General features: G+C 40.9%; 1 protein-coding gene across 2 annotated transcripts in view; it reads left to right on the forward strand.

The window, feature by feature from the left end:
* The first annotated feature begins 1,368 nt into the window (after positions 1–1,368).
* EXOC4 (exocyst complex component 4) overlaps positions 1,369–22,664 on the forward strand; it is a 674,653-nt gene continuing 653,357 nt past the window's right edge. For both annotated transcript variants that reach the window (XM_036427305.2, XM_036427297.2), the window contains exons 1-2: positions 1,369–1,521; positions 22,399–22,588. In XM_036427305.2, the coding sequence (XP_036283198.1) occupies positions 1,436–1,521; positions 22,399–22,588 (276 nt within the window). In that variant the 5' untranslated portion in view covers positions 1,369–1,435. The remainder of the gene's footprint in view (positions 1,522–22,398; positions 22,589–22,664) is intronic.

A 22,664-nucleotide genomic window follows, 5' to 3' on the forward strand; every position in this document is an offset into this window, starting at 1 on the left:
GTTGGGGGCAAACAGGCCTGCAGGGGAGGACAGTTAGGGGTGACCAGGCTGGCAGGGGAGCAGTTAGGGGTGATGAGGCTGGCAGGCAGAAGTGGTTAGTGGCAATTAGGCAGGCAGGCAGGTAGGCAAGTGGTTGGGAGCCAGCAGTCCTGGATTGTGAGAGGGAAGTCAGACATCCCTCGGGGTGTCCCAGATTGGAAACGATGCAGGCTGGGCTGAGGGACACATACCCCTGGGCACAAATTTCGTGCACTGAGCCTCTAGTCTATAATAATAAAAGCATAATATACTAATTAGATGAGACATCCTTCCAGATGACCTTCCTGAAGAAGCTGGCACTATGAGGGAAGCCTGGGACTCGGGTGTCAGAGGAAAGCTGGTGCCAGCAATGGGGGGAAGGAAGGCCTACTCTTGTAAGAATTTCATGCATCGGGCCTCTAAGATATGTATATTATACAATATATGTTTAAGAAAGTAATTAATGTGTTCTGGAGTTGCTACTTCACAACTCCAGACCTCTGAGTTTTCTATTCATCTCTTAAATTCTTAATCTTTACTGCTACTAAGCAGATCACCACTTTCCATTCTTTTCAATATTTATTTTGCCCATTGTTTTTTATTTGTATGCTTTCCATATATACTCTAATCTTTGTTAACTAAACCAACAGAATCAAACGCAGGAAATATGAAGACTTACTAGGAAAAATATTAATAAACCACACATGGACATGATTACTATCCATATTTTATTTAGCTTGGGAAGAAAAAACAATTTGCAATCTGGTCAGTTTTGGTTTTCATTTCTTGGTCTTCATCAATATCCATTTTTGGGTTCCTGAGTGAATGCTTTTTAGGATTATCTGGGAATACAGGACACTGAAATATTATTGAACTCACATAAAACTAATGTAAAACAGTGTTAGAGAATATTAAAGAAATGCATTTGTCTCTTCATTTTCACAACTTACTGTGCTTTTAAAAAACCACTGTGTTTGAAGTAAAATCGTTCATGTAGACATCAAGTATAGACCCTGCCCCACTTAAATCCCCTACACACACACACACACACACACACATATTGTGGCATCATCAGATAAATTTTAACTTAAAAACTGATATAATTCTAAAAACAAGGAAATTAAAATAGCCGAAGATCAGAATAAATATAAGTAAGTCACTTATTAGGAGACTTCACCAAGCATCCCCTGGGTTGGCTTCCTCTGAGCCCAGAAGAGGCTGAAGGTAAAACTACAATTCCCAGAGCGCTTAGAACGCGCGTCGGCCTGGAAACGCGCTAAGTCCCGCCCCCTCACTCCGGCAACGGGAAGAACTGTGAAATGCTCGTCTCCTATTGGTGGGCTATCGGAGAGGTCAATTGCAGAGTTCTCACCGCCTTTGCTCTTTGCAGCCCGCCGGTTCTCCGCCCGTTACCAAGATGGCGGCAGAGGCAGCCGGTGGCAAGTACCGGGGCACAGTCAGCAAAAGCAAAGACCCCTCGGGGCTGCTCATCTCTGTGATCAGGTGAGGGAGGCAGGAGGCAGGGTCAGGGGACAAGGCAGCGGGCAGCGGCTCCACCTCCGCTTGGCAGGGAGAAGGGCGAGCTGGGTTCCGCCCTGCCGACCCTCCCCGCCCCTTCCCTCCTGGCCTCTCCCAAGCCCATCCCAGGGTCCCCAGGGACCCCCCAGAGTCCGGGGGCCGGGCTGGAGGGAGGAGCCTCGCCTGGGTCTTTTCCCTGGGGCCAGAGCTGCCCTGGGGGATGCCCAGGCCCTGCCCGCACGCCATGGGGCGTGGTGGAGGGAGCCAGGTGTGCTCAGGTAGCCCGTCCTGCACCTGATGGTGGATTTCCCCCTGCAGCGCTCCCAGGAGGGGGCTCCGTGCCCAGGTCTTCGGTGTAGGATAACGTTGTCACACTTTGGACACCTCCAACCACCTGTGAATGGCCACTGCCTCTTGGGCGGGAGCCTGGAGTGAGCCGGTGGAAGGGCTGTGGGTCTGAAGGCACGCATCCATTTTCGATTTTTTTTTATTTTTATTCTGCTCCCTTTCCTGGTCTATTCCTTAAGAAGGAAAGAAAGAAATGAAATAAATTTCAAGTTACCCTCTGTACACATTCCCTCCCCCCCGCGCCCCCCCCTCCCCACCGAATATATTGTGGGAGTGGGAGTGGCAGGCATTTTATGGCTTTTTTTTTTTTAAAGTGAAATAAATTGAAGATGTGGGAATCCTTTCAAGTATCATTAAGAATGATAGAGGGACTGACTAAAAAACAACCAGAATAAAACGCAGCACTTTTTTTACGTTGTTGACATTTGAATTTCAACTCGAGTATTTCCCATGAAGTTAAACAAGGATGTCCTCACCCTCCTCCCCGCCTATGGCAAACTTTTGGTTCAGCTCTTGGAGGGCTCTCGCACTGTCCTGATCTTTTTAAAATTCAGGCCCAGTAATATCTGGTACTTAATAAGTTTTTGAATGAGTGCACAGATCAAACTTTTAAAACAGCCTCTTCCTGGACTTATAAAGACCCATTTCATGTGTTATTTAGGGACCTCAAGTTTAAGATTATGACATGAAATCATCATTACTAAATATTTTAAAGGGTTCGGATGATAATTCTTTGTATGAAAATACTTAATATACTTGGTAGACCAAGCACAGGAAATGCTGTTGTATTGTGGACTCGTTTTTCTTGCTGTGACAATACACAGGTAGTGCAGCTGTTTCACAATATTAGAATATTTGTGGCTTCCCATCTGAATCCCCTTAGAAATACATGATTTATGTGGATTCTTTTTTAGACTAGTTCACTTTTTTTCTGTCTTGCAGTCAACATTCATTTAAGCAGTGCATATTTCTTGCCTGTCTGTAGCATGGTGCCAGGCACTTATACGTACCAGTACTTTGGAAATATTTATTGAATGAATGAGTGAATGCCTTGAGTATTACAAAGACTAATTTGGCATGATGTAGACTATAGTTGAGGGATAAAATATGTAAGTAAAAACTATGACATGAGACCAGAAGAGACAGATGGAATGCAGTGGGAATCCCCGGGAAGGAGTGACTATTTCCCAGTGAAAGTGGAGTGGGGAATTAGGGAAGTTAGCAGCTGTATACAAATGCACCATCTCACTAGTGTACTTATGATTCTGTAGGTGTTAACCATTTCTTTTATGCTATATATCAGGTTTTTTTTTTAAATGCAGTTAAATTGACCCTAATGTTCTATATTTGAAAAAAGCTTAAAAAAAGAAACTAAAGCTTTGCTATTGATACTGATTCAAAAACATATATTGCTTTTGGCTGCCTTTGTGTTTTGTAGGGGAAATTTCCCAAAGCTGGGTGATGTGGGTGTGATTTTGTGGTTTATCCATCCATTTCCTATGTCCATGCTTATTACCTTTTCATGATCACCCTGATTTAGTCCCAGTACATTTTTTTTTACACTGACTTCTGTTGCATATTTTTGTTTTCATTTTTCTTCCTTATTTTTGACCACCTCAGACCATTTGAACAATACTTTTATTTTGTTATATCTATTACCAGCATGATATAAATGGAGTGTCCACAGCTGGCTTTCTGGGTTAAGGATACTGGATCATGTTTACACGTGACCATTTTAAGACTGATGTTGTTGATGTCAGAATGTTGCTGTTTATATTTCAACACCTCTTTGAGTCACAGGGCAATTTTGGCATTGTAGTGAGGGTGTTGCTGACTCTCCATTCTTATTTCCTCCCGGATGTGCTTTTGAACATACCCAGTGGTTTAAATTTCATAAACAGTGGCAGTGAATGGAGGAGGATGGTAGTGTTACTTTGGTGTTCAGGTTGGGGAGAGTACGTCAGGGAACAGAATAGGGAATATAGTTGCTAAGAGAGTAGATATGAAAATTTCTCATCATAAGAAAACATAACTGTGAGGTGATAGATGTTAACTAAACATACTGTGGTAATAATTTTGCAACATACACAGAGATCATATTTATACCTTAAGTCAGTGGTCGGCAAGCCACGGCTTGCTAGCCACATGTGGCTCTTTGGCCCCTTGAGTTTTTAGCAAAGGCCAGTTCAAGAGTACCCTAATTAAGTTAATAACAATGCACCTACCTATATAGTTTAAGTTAAAAAAAAATTGGCTCTCAAAAGAAATTTCAATCGTTGTACTGCTGATATTTGGCTCTGTTGACTAATCAGTTAGCTGACCACTGCCTCAAATGAATACATTGTTAAATGTCATTTATATCTCAATAAAACTGGAGAAATTGTTCCCTCCCTGTAGTTGCTGCTTTGTTTATCTGCTCAATTTGTATTCTCTGTGTTACCCTTCTTGCAACATTGTCCTCATGATTCCTAATTCCTGGTATAAAACTTTGGTTACCTCCTCTTACCCTTAACCTCTTTTCAAACTCTCAAAGATTGTAGCTTTCCTGGTTGCTTTGGCAACAAGCCTCAAAAAGAAAAAACAATTTTAGGCTCATGTTAATAAAATCTCAACTACATCTAAAGGATAGATGGAACTGGATGTGCCAGCTCTCTTTCATGTTTCCTTGGCCCTATCATTTTGTCACAGTAAATTACTTGTTCTTGAATGAGTCCTCTGTCCTCTGAAAAGTTTGTTTAGTTTAGCTTTAACTTTTTATATCACTGAGCAGTTGTTTTTCTTTTTTGAATAGTGAATGTTAAAAATTCTCCCTCAATTTTCTTGTTCAGATATGTAAAAAAGTCACTTCTAAACTACATTATGTAATGATAAGTTTTTATGTATTTTTTAAAAAAATATATTTTATTGATTGTTTTACAGAGAGGAAGGGAGAGGGATAGAGAGTTAGAAACATCGATCAGCTGTCTCCTGCACATCTCCTATTAGGGATGTGGCCGCAACCAAGGTACATGCCCTTGACCAGAATCGAACCTGGGACCCTTTCATCCGCAGGCTGACGCTCTATCCACAGAGCCAAACCAGTTAGGGCTTTTTAATGTATTTTTTAAATGCTATTCCTATTTGTTAGAAGAGCATTTATTTTAATCGTCTTTCAACACTGGATTAAAAAATGTACAGATGAATACACAGATGACCTAAGGACAGAGTAGAGTAGACGTGCTATATCCAAATCTCATCTTACTCTTAACCTCTTCAAACTCTCGAAGGTACCAGGGTTTCTAACCAGGGTACCACGTAGTTAAATAATGACTATTTTGCTAGTGTGGCAGTCCATCAAAGTAACTGAAAGATGAGATACAGTATAATTGTAAAGAAAGTATTACACTTGGCAGATGTGCATTTTTTAAAAGTACCTTGAGACTCATACATGAAGTCCTTCACCATTTAAAAAGTACTAGAAAAGTGTCAGGACAGTCACATAGGGTGCACTCTGGGCTTTGCAAAGAGGTCCTCAGGTGGTGAGGAGGGGCTTCGCTGAGCCCAGGGCTTGGAATTGTCTGTCCGGCTGCTGCTAACTGCAGGCTCTGGTTTGAAGTCTTGCCCACTGGCCCCTTAAAACGGAACTCATTGGGAGGACAGAGTCCTGACTCCCGGCTGATGCACACTTTGGACAGTTTCATGCCCAAGTCCGCGCACAGCATTTTCCTGCTTTACTATCGATCCTCCACCCCCACCTGCTCGCCTTGTGTTTGGTGGGAAGTTGGAGCAGGTAGCCTTTCTAAACAGGAAATAAGCACTGTGATGCACGGTGAAGTTCGGGAGATGCTCTTTTGATTTGTGAATTCTTGTCAGATTTTTAATTGGGAGATGTGTCTACCACTTACTGCTAAGTGATTTGCTTTCCAATTAATGGTTGACTCTCTTCTCTTTATTAGTTGGTCTTTAATAGCTAATTTAATTGGGAAGGCAAACTTGACTGTGACTTGAGGAGACCTTACAGACCCCTCAGAGTAGAGATTTTGTAGACAGACGTTTCAGGTGTCAAGGAGGTTTGAAGGAATTGAAGGTTCAACTTTTGAAGATGGAATTTCAAAAACCAAGCAATCCTTCATTGAGAATGCCTGTTAAATTGCAGAGTATTTTGGTCAGCCCCATATTTGATCCATTGAACACTGTTGAGGGGTCCAGGCTTTGATGAGAGTGTTGACCAAGGAGCTGTTTATGAATTTATATATTCTTAAGGAATATTTATAAATATTATATATTTTAAACAAGTGGGATCATACTGTGTATACTTTAAAACTTTGTTCATTTGTTTTACTTTATCTTTGAGATATTTTCTAGAAGCACACACTGATTTCTGTCATTCTTTTCAGTAGCTATGTAGCATTTTGTTATATGGATACAGAATAACCTATTAGTTTTTAAACAAACACTGTTAAAACTATATTGCAGTGAGGGGGCATACCCAGGAATTTAAATTTATGGCAGTAACAGTGGAATAGCTGCATTAGAATATGTATATGTGCCTTTTGTATTCTGACAGAGCCAAAGTGTACTTTAGAAAGATGATAATTTACACTCCCATAAGTGGTATATATAAGTGGTTTGTGTTTTCATTCTTTTGGCGGTGTTTTTTTTTTTTTTTTCCAGAGCAGAAGTTTTTTATTTTAATGAAGCTGTTTATCAATTATTTCTTTCATTGATTGGTTCTTTGGTGTTGTATCTAAATATTATTGCCATATCTAAGATCATTAAATTTTCTACTGTGTTACTTTCTAGGAGATTTATATGTGTTATATATTTAGTTGATTTTTGTGAAGGGTTTAAGATCTGTGTGTACATTCATGGTTTTGCATGTGGTTGTCCAGTAGTTCTACCACCATTTGTTGAAAGATTACCTTTTCTCCATTGTTGAATATATGTTGGATCTTCAGCAATGTTTCATGCTTTTTGTCCTCTTCCGATGTACACTTGTCATTGCAACATTTTCCTTTATAAAAATTATATCGCACAAACATAAAAAATATAGTCATGAAAGAGAAACATTGTCCAACAATCTCATTTCCCAAAATACTTCCTCACTTCCTTTTCTAAAGGTTTTCATGTGGATGCTGTCCACATGCATACAAAGAATAATTGTTGTAATTATAACAAAGTTAACATTTTTAGCATAACAAAACTTTTTCATGTTAATGTGTAGTTATATAAATACTTTTAAGTGGAAGAATTAAATATAAAGAAATTACAGAGAAGAAAATATAAATTACTCATATTCTCTTCATCTAAAATTAACTACTCTTAATAACTTTGCTTTCAATTTTTAAAAAAATCACTATATTGTTATAAAAATAGTATGCACTCATTAAAGGAATTGAAACAATGGAAATGCAACAAAATGTGAGGATGAAAAAAATTTCAAACTTTATTCTCCATAAGTTTCCTTTATTGAAATTAGATGAACCTAATTCCAGACATATTTCTCACACTGTGTATGAAATGTTGGATGGATTGATAGAAATAATTTTTTAAAAATAAATATGGGCCCTTACCTGTATGCTAACTTATATGCTTACTTTGTCTCCCTTTTTCAGGTATACATCTGTAAAGTGTACACATTAACTGTATGGCTTGATGAATTTTTACCTGTATAATCACATCAAAATAGAGAACACTTTCAGCCTCCCTGTCAATTTTTCTACAGTGTTTTGTGTGCGTGTGTGTGTGTGTGTGTGTGTGTATGTGTGTGTATGTGTACAGATACCCTCTTGTTCCAATACCATTCATTGAAAAGACTATCCTTTCTTCACTGAATATCTCTGTACCTTTGTAAAAAATCTTTTGATTAATGTGGGTCTGTGTCTTGACTTAGTTGGTTCCATTTATCTTCTTATCTTGATGACAATACTTGTATAAATTGTGAAGATGCATGGTGTAAGCTCTCCAGCTGTATCCTACGTTTTAAAAGTTGTTTTTGCTGTTCTAGGTCCTTTGCACTTCTGTATCAATTTTAGAACTAGCTACTCAATTTCTACAATAAAACCGGATGGAATTTTAGTTGGGGTTGCATTGAATGTACAGATTAACATGGGAGAATTGACATCTTAACTGTATTGAGTCTTCTGATCCACGAACAGAGTATATCCCTCCATTTAATTTTTCTTTAATTTCTCAGCAGTTTACAAAAAATAGATATCAATGTATAAGTCCTACATTGTTTGTCAGAGTTATTTCTGTTGTTTTAGGCCACTCCAAGTTGTCCCACGGCTCATTGAATGCTGAGGTTCATTTTTTCCTCATTCTTTTTTTCTTGGCGTTTTCTTTTGTATAGTTTGTATTGTTTTGTGTTCAAGTTCACTGATCTTTTCTACAATTCCTAATTTGTTAATTCCATGGTAAGTCATTTTTTTAATCTGTTGTATTGATCTCTAGAAGTTTGATTTGGGTGTGTGTGTTTTAATATGTTTAATGTCTGGTTACATGTTTGCTCTTCTTATAGTTTCTTGAACATACTGAGTACAGCTATCATAAATGTTTTAATGTTCTTGTGTACTAATTTCATCATCTTTTTATTTTTGGGTAGTTTTAGTTGAATAATGTTCCCCGCCTTCCTTCTACTTTTTGGATAGTAGATATTGTAAATTTTACCTTGTAGGGCACTGATATTGGATGCCTCTATTTTCCTATAAATATTCCTGAGTTTTTTTCTGGGTTGTGGTTAAGTTACTTGGGAACAATGGGGTCTTTCCAGGTCTTGTTTTAAATTTCTCTAATTGGGAACTAGAGTGACATTTAGTCTAGGGCCAATTTTGTCTCACCAAATAGCAAAATGCTTTTGAGTACTCCTCCCAGTGCTCTGTGGCTGATGAGAGTTTTTACTTGGACTGGACATGATTTTAGATAATTGTTCCCATTAACCCTCTCAGGTGATACTTTTCCTGGCCTTGACTAGTTTCCTCTCAGGCTTATGCTGAGGACTGGAGGAAGACCCTCTAAGACCTCCCAGTGCTGTGGGAGCTCTTTCCTCTCCACAGCTCTGCCCTGCAAGCTCTGCCTTAATGTCCAAGTTTGAACCTGTTTTGTTTTTTGTAAGTCGTTTTAGGTGGCTGTATATGCTCAGCGAGGAAGAAAAAGGTAATCAGAGGTGTATATAAAATTTTGGCATGGAAATGAACTAGATATCTTGGCACTAGTTGGTCTTTCTGACTTTTTAGTAATTTGCGGTGTATTTAATTAAATGGCTAAGTACCTTTAATTCATATAATACTTTTTTTTTTAGAAACTTTTCCTTCTGAACATTTAGAAATGCTCTGGAATTCTTATATATCTGTGTATGTATTTCTTTATTTTTAAGGATATCGTTCTTTTCTGTTTTGCTTATTTAATGACTGTGTTAGTTTTGTTAATTGTGAGCCCAAGGTCTCACAATTACGGAGCTGGCAAATGGGTTTTCTGTGGGTGGCATCAAACTTTGCCCCGTTTGCTTGCATTTCGATGGTTGTAACCTGTGCTTGCATTTTCCAGTTTGCAGTGATGAGCCTGCTCCCTGTGGCTTCTCTGTTGCTTCCTTCATCTTTAACTGCTTTAAAGCCATGAAATGCGTTATGATCTTGGTCTTTGTAGTATCAGGCCTTTATTTGTAGGGAATTTCACCTTGAAAAAACATGGCAACTCACCATTGAATAGGAAGTTATAACGTAAAATTGTTGTGTACCATTTTACTTGGTAAGGACATTTTAAGATCCTTAATAGAAACTTTTCTTTAAAAATTTTAATAAAGCTGCTGCAGAAAATAAAGTGGCACATGATTCAAAAGGTGATTTTCCATTTAAAACTTGGTGCCTGTCATTGTGTTATGGGAGACATTTTTTACTCAAAATATAACTTGAGAGCTTGTTAGAAATACAGGCTCTCTGTCACCACCTGACCCACTAGTAGAAGCTCTTGATTTCCAGGTGATTCAAATACACTTGAAAAACCAATTAGCATTTTACTTTTTTTTAAAAAGCTGAGATACTGGCATTGTAGCTTTGTTTTTAAAAAAAGATTATTCTTAAGCAATACACACTGAAATACATACCAATAAAAATGATGTGTCTAGGATTTAATAAGTTGCCCAATCAACTTTCTAAGAAACAAAATATAGAAATACATTTTGTGGACAATATATGGGAAAATGTACATAATTGTGATTGGAAAAATAAAAGGGGTTTACAAATGTAATGCAGTTTTACTTTTGTGTGAGCCTGAATCTTGTCTATTAAATTAAATCTTGTCTATTACTTTGAAGCAAGTTTGAGTCAGTGGAAGATGAAGCAAGATTGGAATATGTTTCAAGTTGTTGAAGCTGGGCTTATTTGACAAGTGTCTTAATTTTTGTACATGTTTGAAAATGGTAATAAAATTGTGTGTATGTGGTGTGGAGAGGGGAGAGTGGGGTTCTGTAGATTAATAAATTGCAGAAATGCTAAATAATGTATCTTCAGGACCTGTCCACCCAGCCCTACTCTTACACCCTCCATCCCAGAGGCACCCTGCACATTACCATATTCAAGAATCCTGCATGTCTGCGGTTAAGAAACCTTCAATTTGTGTAATCCAGAATTTTCAAACTTGACCAAATTACACCTATTAATATCTTACAAAACATCATTTTGGAGGAACTCACCAGAAACTCCACATTAGGCAACAGCATATACCCTGGAAATGAACAAATACCCTAACAAAAACATTGCACTGGAGGTGAAAAATAAGATCAGTGTGGACAAAGCTTAAGGAGGAGGTGGGGCTTAACATGCAAGAGGGAAAAGAGTCGGTAAGGGAGGTATAGATTTTAACTTGACTTTGTCAACCCTTGACTCAGTTGTATGTGTTAGTAGGGCGATTTTACTTAATTTTAGATAATGGCCTTCTCTGTTGGCTACAAGATTTATAGCTTTTGGTCCCCACAAGTGTTTTGTATAACCGAGTTAATTGAAATATTGAAAAACTGCATGTGTTTGGTGTAGTAATTGGCCTTAAGTGCTGTCTGAAGCAAGACACCAGTGAGTTCTCAATTGACTTTAAAGCAGAAATTGCTTCCTGTCACTTGGTAGTAAATGAATCTTCGTACTGAATTAAGGGATGTTGTTTTTATGCCTCAGAAAACTTTTTCAGAGGGACTTGTTTGTCATCGTGACTTGCTATCAATTGGGATGGAATTGTCTTATATATTTTTTTGGCTCTAATAAGACAATTAGGAAACAAGCAATTGCAATGTGTAATTGAATATAATAAAATCGATTAAAAAGTGTAATGTAGCGCTGACTGGTTTGGCTCAGTGGATAGAGTGTTGGCCTTCAGACTGAAAGGTCCCAGGTTCAATTCCGATCAAGGGCATGTATAAGCCTTGGTTTCGGGCACATCCCCATTAGGAGGTGTACAGGAGGCAGCTGATCGATGTTTCTCTCTCATCGATGTTTCTAACTCTCCCTCTCTCTTCCACTCTGTAAAAAAAATCAATAAAATATATTTAAAAAAAGTTGATGTAAATTTGGTTATGCTTTGAGTGAAGCCATATCTAGTATGATTCTATAGTGATACAATCTCAAACATTTCTTTTATGTGTGATTTTTTTTTTTTTACCGATAATTCAGAATTATGAGGGTTTGTTATTTTTATAACAAACAGAAGCATTAATAGACTGCCTATTATACACAGAGTGCTCTGCTTAGTATAAACTATATTTGAAGACCTCCTTTTCAGCTAGTTTGGTTAGTGTTTAGATTCAGAGCAATCTCTTTTCCTCCTCTTCAGTTCCTGCTTTCACTCAACTCATACTTGGCACTGCCTTCAGTTCCCTGCTGAGAGGGTAGGTGTTTGTTGCTGTCAGGAATTTCTTAGGTCGGCTGTTTGGCACTTTAGAGGGAAAGAAAATCTGATGCTCACCTTTTGAGACAAGGGCTAAATAGACTTAATAGTGTAACCTAATATCTCCTGGTAAAAAGCAGTTTGGACAGAAAATAGGATAACATTTTGAAGAATTGTGTCAGCTCTAGACTCTTTTTTTTTCTTGTGTTGGCATCAATAGCAAAAAGGAATATTATGCTTTGATTGGTTGAATAGCCAACCAGACACTTAGCATATTAGGCTTTTATTATAGGATAATGTTTTCTTTATTGTTTTAAGTGAAATATTTATTTTAGAATTTATGACTTGTTTAAAGTTGCATCCTAGTGGAACTGGAATCTGTCGTTTTAACAATGACTCCAATATAACTGACTATGTTTCCCTTTTTGAATTGGCTACTAGGAACCCCAGAGTTAGCTTGGGAGGCTCATTACATTTAAACTGTTTGCCTAAATGACCAGAATACTTGTGTTTTACATTTATATGGCGTTGTTTTATTTTGCGTCTCTTTAATGAGTTCTACTTTCTCATTTGTATTTCCCTCCCTCCCTCCTTCTTCTTTTCCTTTCTCCCTTCTTATTTTTTAATCCTTACTTGAGGATATGCTTATTGATTTTAGATGGGAGGGAGAGAAAAAAAGAGAAATATTGATGTGAGAGAGGAACATTGATCAGATGCCTTTAATCAAACACTCTAACTTAGTATTCCGTCCTGACCAGGAATTGAATACATAACCTTCTGTATATAGGAGGATGCTTCTGCCAACTGAGTCACACTGGCCAGGGCTTTATTATCTACACTAGAGGCCCGGTGCATGAAATGCATGCACAGGGGTGGGTGTGTGTCCCTCAGCCTGGCCTGCACCCTCTCCAATCTAGCACCCCTTGGGGGATGTCCAACTGCTGGGTTAGGCCTGCAGGATTGGGCCTAAACCAGTAGTCGGACATCCCTCTCACAATCTGGGACCACTAGGTCCTAACGACTTGCCTGCCAGATTGCCCCTAACTACTTCTTCCTGCCAGCCTAATCACCCCCTAACTCAGGCGTCCTCAAACTTTTTAAAGTGGGGGCCAGATCACGGTCCCTCAGAGAGCTGGAGGGCCGGACTATATGAACTACTAATTCCTACTGTAACACCTCGGCTGCGCTCACTGCCCAAAAAACCTGGCGGGCCGGATCAGACTCCTCTGCGGGCCGCATGTGGCCCGCGGGCCGTAGTTAGGGCCTAACTGCTCCCCTGCCAGCCTGATTGTCCCAACTGCCCTCCACTGCTGGCTTGATCATCCCCAACTCCCCTCCCTTGCAGGCTTGATTGCCCCAACTGCCCTCTCCTGCTGGCCTGGTTGCACCCAACTGCCCTTCCCTGCAGACCTGGTTGCCCCTGACTTCCCTCCTCTGCCAGCCTGGTTGCACCCAACTGCCTTCCCCTGCTGGCCTGATCTTGCCCCCAAGTGTTCTCCCCTGCCAGCCTGATGACCTCCAACTACCCTCCCCTGCTGGCCTGGACGCACTCAGCTGCCCTCCCCTGCCGGCCTGATGGCCCCCAACTGCCCTCCCCTTCTGGCCTCTTCACCCCCCAACAGCCCTCCCTGTGACCATCTTGTGGTGGCCATCTTGTGATTATGTCGCACTATACCACCTACCTAGGCTTTTATTATATAGGATTCTTATAGAAGTCATCTCAGATCTTTTTTTTTGGAAAGAGCTAGGATAGAAATAAAATGAAACTTGAAAATAAATATTGTTAATCAGTATTCGTGTTCATTATTAAATCCTGGTTGAAGGCTATCATTCTTTGCATGGGTGCTAACCCCCAAGTGACTTCAAAGAACACTTTCAGTGTGAAATCCCACAGAACTGTAACTGATCTGGCTCTCAGGCTCCTCTCTGACCTCATCTCACCCATGTCACCCTTCCTCACTTTTTAAAACCACATAGATCACCTTTCTATTCCTTCTCTGAGCAGACCAAACACTTCCTGCTTCATGGCCTGTCTATCTTCTGTTTCTCTGGAATCAGCTTTTCTGGATATGCCACCTTCCTCCCCCTCATGCCTAGAAAGCTCCATTCAAATGCTGACATTATGGGAGAGGCCCTTCCTGGACTCCATAAGTAAAATGGTCCCATCCTCCTACTCTGCCTTCCATTTTCCATAGCTGCTACTCCCTGCCTCCACGTGTTACATGTTTCTCTATTTGTTTCATTGCTTTCCAACAAGAATGTAAGCTTAATGAGGGAGGGATTTTGTTTTACCACAGCTGAGTCTCTAGTTGCTTAGAACTGTGCTTGCTAAGTAGTAGGTGCTAAATAACTATTTGTTGAATAAATAAACGAACTAAGTAGGGTCACAGTTCTATTGTCTGTCCTTTCCTAGATATTTTTGAACAGGCTTTACTTTGTGGGAGATAATTTGGCTGCGGTTGTTTCTTAGCACAGGGAACTGCTCTCTGTGCCTCCTTCAGATCCTGCATCTGGCTGCTGCCCATTAGTTAGCTTTTCCTAAGCACTTAGTGCACCCAGCACTAAGAATACCGAGAAAGGTCTGGCCTGGGACATAAATAAATATCTCCGGGCTTTCGAGTGGGGGAGGGATTATGGAATTTGGGCTAAAATCATTTTGATTTCACAGGTGACTGACTTTGTTCCTAATGATGGATAAGTCCACATTTCAATTGCACTTTATATTTACAAAGTCCATTACACACCTCTTCGATCCTTACCACCACTTGGGGAGGCAGGTATTCTTACTAACTTGTCTCTTTGACAAGGAAAGGAACAGATTCAGAGAAGTTAGTGACTTGTCCAAGGTCAAAGAGCTTTGAAGTTGCAGACACCTCCTGTTTGCCATATTGAATGAGAATGGTAAGAACTATTTCTGGTGTATTTCTAATGGTAGTATTCCATGTCTGTCTTTCTTTTTGCATCTTCTTCTGTCTTTGACTGAAGGTTACTGTTCCTCTTGAGTGATGGGTTACCTTTGGGTGGCTAACCTTATTTTCATAGGTGTGCTTTTTCTTTTATTTAATCTTCCTTTTGTCTTTTTAAAGAGTAATATCGCCTTTTGTGTACTTTGCCCTGCCTGCATTCCACTGCTTTATTAAGTCCAAAGTGAAAGCAAAATTGCTCCCTAGAAGGAACCAGTGATGGTGACTAGTTATTTTCCTTTCAAAACACTTGACCAGCTACACCGAAATACAGAGGCTATGGAATACTACTCAACCGTAAGAAAAGATGAAATACTGCCACTTACCACAACATGGATGGACCTTGAGAATATTCTGCTAAGCAAAATAAGTCAGTCTGAAAAAGCCAAGAAACATATGATTTCACTCATATGCGGAATATAAAACAAAAACTCATAGATACAGAGGGAAGGGGGTGGGAGGGTAGTAAAGGGTAAAGGGGCCAAATATATGATGATGGAAGATGATTTGACCTTGGGTTGTGGGAACACAATGCAATATACAAATCATGTATCATAGACTTACATAATCTTATTGACTAATGTCACCCCAATAAGTTTAATAAAAAAAAGGATGATTCTGTAACCTGAATGCATCTTGGGATGGCAACTTTAAACTGTTTGTTCTCTGCTCATGTCTTTTAGCTCATGCTTTTTAAACCTTCTTGTCCAGATGTGATGTTACCACTGAAACTACTGCTTAGTGCTCTTTTTACATCTTCAGCTGTCAGCTCTTCTTTCCACTGATTATGGTGCATTCCGCAGCTCAAGAGCTGAGGCAGAAAGGGTAGGATTTTGTAACATTATAGTGGAAAGGGCATGGCCTTTGCAGTCAAGTATACTTGGTTTTCATCCCAAATCTGATATTATTACCTGTGTACATGTATGCAAATTACTCTGCCTCTCTGTTCCTCTGCTTGTTATCTGTGGTATTATCTGTGAAAAGGGTGGTGGTATTATGTCACCTTAGATTATGTGTGCAAGGTAGCCCTGCATGGCCTTGTGTGTAATAGACACTCCATTTCATAGTTTCACTTCCTCTTCCAAAATGTAGTATATTTGTGCTCTTAGTTTTAAAATCTTCCAAATAGAGGGTGAATGTTAGCTGCTTTGTTAGCACTCAATATCAAAGGGATCTTGAATAATTTTTGGACTCCATAAAAAATGCAGTGTAGCCGAAACCGGTTTGGCTCAGTAGATAGAGCCTTGGCCTGCGGACTGAAGGGTCCCAGGTTCAATTCCTATCAAGGGCATGTACCTTGGTTGCGGGCACATCCCCAGTCTGGGGGTGTGCAGGAGGCATCTGATCGATGATTCTCTCTCATTGATGTTTCTAACTATCCCTCTTTCTTCCTCTCTATAAAATATCAATAAAATATATTTTACAAAGTAGTTTCAGGCTAGTGCCCAGATAGTGGGCTATGGAATCTCTTCCTGTTGGACTGGCCACACCATATTGAGGGAATATTGTGTTCAGTGCTCAGTAGCTCATCTTCAGAGGCAGGACAGGGAGGATTTGAAGAAGCAGACTGCCCAGCTGCTACTGCAAAGCTCTGGGCCTGGAACACCACACAGCCTCTTCATTGGTAGAAAGAGTGTAATAATGGCACATCCCTCGTAATTGTTGTCAGGAATAAATGAACTATTATGTTTCGACCACTTAGATGGATGCCAGGCATGGAGTGGGTGTTGTGTGAGTGTTAGCCGCTGTTGAGGGGACCTCAGAGGACAACAAGCAGGATGGTGGGCTTCCGTGTTGTGGAAGAAACAGTTAAAGAAATTGGAGGTGTTTAACCTGAGGAAGAAGGAAGTGTTGAGAGGCCTTTACCATTTAAAGAGAAATGTTGGGGAAGAGGAAATAAATTCATTTTGTGTTACTGGGAAAGGTGGAACCAGGATCGATGGGTAGACATTATTAAAAGGCTTATTTTATTATTTTATTTTATTTATTTCAATAAAATGCTTTGTGATAAGGGGAGGCATTTAAAATTGCACTGAATTGCTTTTTGAGCTAGCGAGCTCTCCATCACATGGAGGCTGAAGGAGGCCTCCTGACTTGGCTGTAGGGTGGCTAGTTCAGCGGTCGCCATCTGGTGGTCCGTGAGGTTCGAAAGGGTGGCGACTGCTGACCCAGATGACAGTGTTCTCTTCTACCATGCTGTCAGCTCAGATCAAGTAGCTGGCTTAAAGTAAGATGACTTCACACTGGAATTTGCTGGGTGTTGGTAGCATGCCTAGGAACTTTCTCCCTGGAATTAGTCTGTTCTGACGGCTATCATTCATTCATTTTGTAAATATTCATTGTGTGAGGCACTGTATTTCTGGTTTTATTTTGCTGAAATGAAAACAGAGGTTGGAAATGAATTTGTATTTACTTGACATTATGGACTCCTTGGAGAAACCCAGTGAATTACGTTGCATTATGGGAGACAGTTCTCCTTGGGAGTGTTGTATTTTGGGAGTTCTTTTGAGCAAAGCACTGAGTGCCCTTTGTTTTAGACAGCCTTGTCAGGGTGTTTGCTAGCAAGCATCCTTGGAAGATAGAATCTTGTCTTCTAGAGCAGAGGGCAGGCATATTTACTGTCCAGTATGAAAAATTCGGCTTTCTAAGCTCAGGGTTCTCTCCAGTAATTCACAGCGTGTGCAGGCATCCATTTGGGCTTAACCCCAATGAGACTTGCGGGAACGGGCACTGAACAAATATGCTGGTGCTCATGCTATAATACTTGCTGTGCTGTGAGTAATAAAGTCCTTAGTCTGACCCAGGAGTTTTGTGTCTTCTACCAGAATCCACAAAACCGTGGCAGGCTAGCTTGTTAACTTGTAAGCAGGATAAAAATCTCGGACTCTTCACAGTTCTTGACATTAAGGAGGAATAAAGTGAGAATCAGAGGTCAAATCTCATGCCCAGTGCCAAATGATCTAGTGGTTGGGGGCATAAAATGCGAACCTTTGTCTCCAAAGGATGTTCTTTCCATTACATTGTGGAAAAATGCTACTGCCTTTACTGCTTCTCCTACTACCACTAGTGCTACTGCTTCTATACCTATGGTAGCTAGCAACAACAACTGGCATTGTTGAGTTCTAATGATATGCCAGGACTTGTGTGATCTCATTTAATTCTAACCAACAACCCTATAAGGAAGGTGTACTTACTAGCTCCTTTTTATACATTAGTGAAGTGGGATAGGATTACCAAGGTCGCAGGGGCAGTAAATAGTGGGTTCCAGCCCAGGCAGTTTGACTCCAGAGCTTAGGACTGTAGCAGTTAGGAGCATAATTAGAAAACAGACCTACCTGGGTTTTGAATCCCTGTCCTGTTTCTTCCCTTGTTGTATGAGGTGGGGCAAACCTCTTCAAATCCCAGCTGCTGCATCTGTAAAGGGGAGGGAGGGTAGCAATAGGACCCACTCCAGGGCTGTGTGAAGATCAAACATACATTCTTTCAAGTCCGCAGCACAGCTGCTTCCTGGCAGCTACTAAGCCTCTCTAAATATTAGCGGCCATCATCATTATTTTTTATCCTTGCTGCCTTACTGTCCTTTAATTACATTTTTAAAATGGTTTTTACTTTCAGAGTTCTCCAATATAAGTGTTTTTTACTGAAAGGAAAAAGGTCACTCAGCCCAGTTTACATCAAGAGAAAGAATTACCAATGTGGGGCAACCCTGGCTGATTTCCTTACATAAATACTTTCTCTAAAAATGAAAGGAGCTGAGACCCCCCTACAGACCAATTTACTTTTCAGTCTTTATTTTAGGAACTCTTTGATTTTCCTAAATATTGTAACTCCTAATGCTTCAGTGATGTGGCGCAGGGACAGCTGATGCCAGGATGAGGTCCTCTCTGGGCCTGACACTGTCCTTAGTGGCAGTGCTGCTGCTTAATGTAAACAGTGTGCAATGTCTGGCATGTTTCCTTCCGCAGGTGGTGGCGGCGAGGAAATCATGCATAGTGGTGTGATTTGAAAATTCTGTGGCTGTTGGCTTTTACAAGGGGAAGCATAGAGTTAAATATCTAGGGATCTTTCCTTTGGGACAGTTGATAAATTGAAGGCATTTTCTGATTGTGCTTTATTTTTTATTAACAGCCCGGAAGGTTTCAGATTTAAAGAGCAAAGTTGTATATCATAGAAACAACAGGAAGACACCCTTAGCTACCCCCAAATAATGCAAGTAATGTTGGTAGCTCTGTCTTTGTGACCAAGTTTTTCCTAAATTCTCCGCTCTGATTTATTTATTAGTCACACACTTGCATGGTTTTCTCTACCTGAAAGTAACCTTGGTAAGTGTGGTGTAGGGTCACCAGTTGACAGAGGAGGACACAGACCTGGCATGGGAAAGGCCTTCCTTTAAGTCTAAGGGCTCACAGGGTGTTGATTTCCTGAGTGTACCCCATATTCCTTAGAGACATCACCTTTTTCCTTCCTTACACTCTCCCCTCCACTCCCAATTTCATGCTACATCAGGTCTCTTGGCATCCGTAACACATTTACAAGATTGGAGCAAAAGACTGGCCTGCTGAATCTCCCTCTGAATTGAAAAAAAAATAAGGTTTATATATTATGTGGCTCATGAATTAAGATCTTTTGGTCTAAGTGACAGTTTGGAGAAGTCTATTGTACAGTATTTTGCTTGCAAATATCTAGGAGTGGATATGTGATTGATTTGCTGACAGACCATATTTGAAAGCAGTACTAATGATGGACTTATAATTGATTACATCCATCAATGAGAGCCTAAAATACCCCTCCCTAAATTAAAAAAGATAAATGAAATAAATTATGCAGAATGTATAGGCTGACAAATCTGAGGGAATTTAATGAAACTCTAAATTACCACAGCCAACAGATAAGAGGAAAAGGTTTCTTTGTTGCTGATTATAACACTAAATTAAAAAAAATTATCCAAGAAAAATAATAGAGGAATCAAAGATCTGTGGCCTATGCATCAAACTAAAGTTATTGAAAGGTTTTTAATAAGTGTATCTATCTCATTCCCTGGTTATTGTTGATTCATATCAATCTTGTTAGTACTGATAGAAGAATAGCACATTCGGGGACTACCCTGCAGTGTAGCTCCTATTATTGCTTTCCTAACAGATTTTAGAGTTAATATGACCTTACAGAGGCCCAATGCACGAAATTCGTGCATGGGGTGTGTGTCCCTTAGCCCAGCCTGCATCCTTTCCAATCTGGGACACCTCGAGAGATGTACTACTTCCCATTAGGCCCATTCCCAGTAGGGTCAGGCCTAAATGGGCAGTCGGACATCCCTCTCACAATCCAGGACTGCTGGCTCCCAACTGCTCTCCTGCTTGCCTTTCTGATTGCCCCTAACCACTCCCCTGCCAGCCTGACTGCCCCTAACTGCACTCCCATCTTGGCCGTGAGGGAGAGGACAATTAGGATTCCAGTGACCAGAGACCCAACAAAGGTCAGGGGTCCCATGCAAGCGCAGTCGCGGGCACAAAGGCAATCTTCACTGCCTTTCGGGGTCCCAGCAGGGGAAGAACAGGCGTCCCCCAGGGGCCAACCGAGAGTCGCGGCGCAATTCACACACAACAGCAATAATAACAACAAACAGCATTCCTAGAAGTGCCAACAACCAAACATACCACAACATTCTCTCAGTTTCACCCACTCAAACATCAAGAAACCAAGACCGCAGGTGGGGTGTCCCCCACTCCGGCCGGATCTGAGAACTCCTGGCAGCGTCCCGCCGTTCTCAGATCCCAAGCGCTCGCGAGCAACCAAGAACAAGAAACACAAGGAACAAATGAGGCCTCTACTTACCGGCTCCGTTCAAGTAATCCGGATGACGAGAATGGGGTGTCTGCCCGTCTGGGGGTCTCTCATCCCGGACGAGCCCCCAAAATGTTGAATGGAGACGAGACCACCCAAGAGGCAGAGACCCCTACCCGGGAAATAACTCCAACTAGCCAATTGCGGAGTCAACAAACTTTATTGCAGATTCGAATCTGGGCTGCCGCCGCGGCAACGGCGCGAACCAGGAGCAGCAGCAGCCGTTACAAAGCAGTCTCCTTTTAAGCACTCTTCAAACAAGCACATTCCAAACAAGGGGGGTGGAGGTCCACGGGGCTGAAGCTGATTAGTTTCTATATTGCTTAACCTTGTGGTTGCATGCATCGGCCAGATGGCCTAATCTCCCTTCTTGGTTTGCTCTGCTATCTTAGCCTTGACTAACCCAGACTGTTGATTTGGCCTTCAGGTCCAGGAGGGGGAGGGAGTAGCAACTTTCTACCCTCCAGGCAAGGTCAGTTATTTTCCACTCCTCAGCCTGGTCACTCCCAAATGCCCTCCCCTGCTGGCCTGATCGCCCACAAGTGCTCTCTCTTGCAGGCCTGGTCACTCCCAACTGCCCTCCCCTGCTGGCCATCTTGTGGTCTACATGGGGGCAGCCATCTTTGACCACATGGGGCAGCCATCTTGTGTGTTGGAATGATGGTCAATTTACATATTACTCTTTTATTAGATAGGATTTCTAGGCCACTGGGGGCTCTATACCAAATTGAGGTCATTTAAATAAGCTATTTGTGCTCTTGCTGGTGTGGATTAGTTGGTTGGAGCATTGTCTCATGCACCAAAGGGTTGCAAGTTCATTTCCCTGTCAGAGCATATGCCCAGGTGTGGGTTTTTGATCCCTGCTCAGGGTGGGTATAGGAGGCAGCCCATTTATGTTCCTCCCTCCCTCTTTCCCTCCTTCCCTTCTTCCCTCCCTCCGTCCCTCCCCCTTTCTCTGTCTCTAAAGTCAATAAAAACATCCTTGGATGAGGATTAAAGAAAAGCTATTTGGAAAGTGGCTCCTCAGTGTATGAATAAATTTACCAGTTAAGACACTTTCAGCTATATGTAAAAGACGACCAGCTGAAAGTGACCTAAACAAGATAATTAGCATCTTCCCTAGCAAGAAGTCCTGAGGTCAGGCAGCTGCAGGGTTGTCTGCTTTGGTGGCAAAATGACATCATAGCAGTGGCTTGGCATTTCTCTGAGCTTTCCTGTCCATGGTTGTGAGATGGCTGAATTATTTGAGTATCTCAGCTTTTATCAGATTATTCTGTGTTGGGAAAAGGGGCCTGCTTCCTATTAATCTTACTTTCAAGTAAAACTTTACCTAGAAATCCTTAGTCTCAGTGGCTAGACTTGTCACTGGTAAGGGAAATGGAATTACCAGGATAAACTCAAATAAATCAAGATTTGCCCAGGGTCTTGCAGAGTTCATGCTGCCTATTATCCAATTGCAGTTGGCATGCCAAGGAAAAACTGAACGGAAGGCTCCTTGGATAGGCAACCAGCAAATCCATTTAGATGGGGGCATTGGAATTCACTAAGTAGGTGGTTTCCTATTTTCTTTTAATAAATTGTTTCATTGCCTAGTTAGTGGGATGTATGAGCTAGCTTATTGACTAATTGGTATTTATTTTTTCTTCCAATTACAATTTATATGCAATATTATTTTGTGGTAGGCTAACAACATAAGTGGTTTGACAATCATATACTTTACACAGTGTTTCCCCAATATTTCCAGTATCCACCTGCACCATACCTGGTTATTACAATATTATTAACTATATTTCCTATGCTGCACTTTTTTCCTTTTTGCTCTAAGTTTGACTCGGCTTGATATATTCTCTGTCTTTATCAGAACCCTGTCTACCAGTGATGATGTTGAAGACAGAGAAAATGAGAAGGGTCGCCTTGAAGAAGCCTATGAGAAATGTGATCGTGACCTGGATGAATTGATTGTGCAGCACTATACAGAACTGACGACAGCCATCCGCACGTACCAGAGCATCACAGAGCGCATCACCAACTCCCGAAATAAAATAAAGCAGGTTAGCCTCCTTTCCTTTTGTCTGGTGTTATAGCTGAGGGAGAGGAGCTGTGGAGTGGCCCATGGCCTTAATGAGT

The sequence above is a fragment of the Pipistrellus kuhlii genome, unplaced genomic scaffold (genome assembly GCF_014108245.1).
Source record: "Pipistrellus kuhlii isolate mPipKuh1 unplaced genomic scaffold, mPipKuh1.p scaffold_m20_p_10, whole genome shotgun sequence".
NCBI classification, from domain to species: domain Eukaryota; kingdom Metazoa; phylum Chordata; class Mammalia; order Chiroptera; family Vespertilionidae; genus Pipistrellus; species Pipistrellus kuhlii.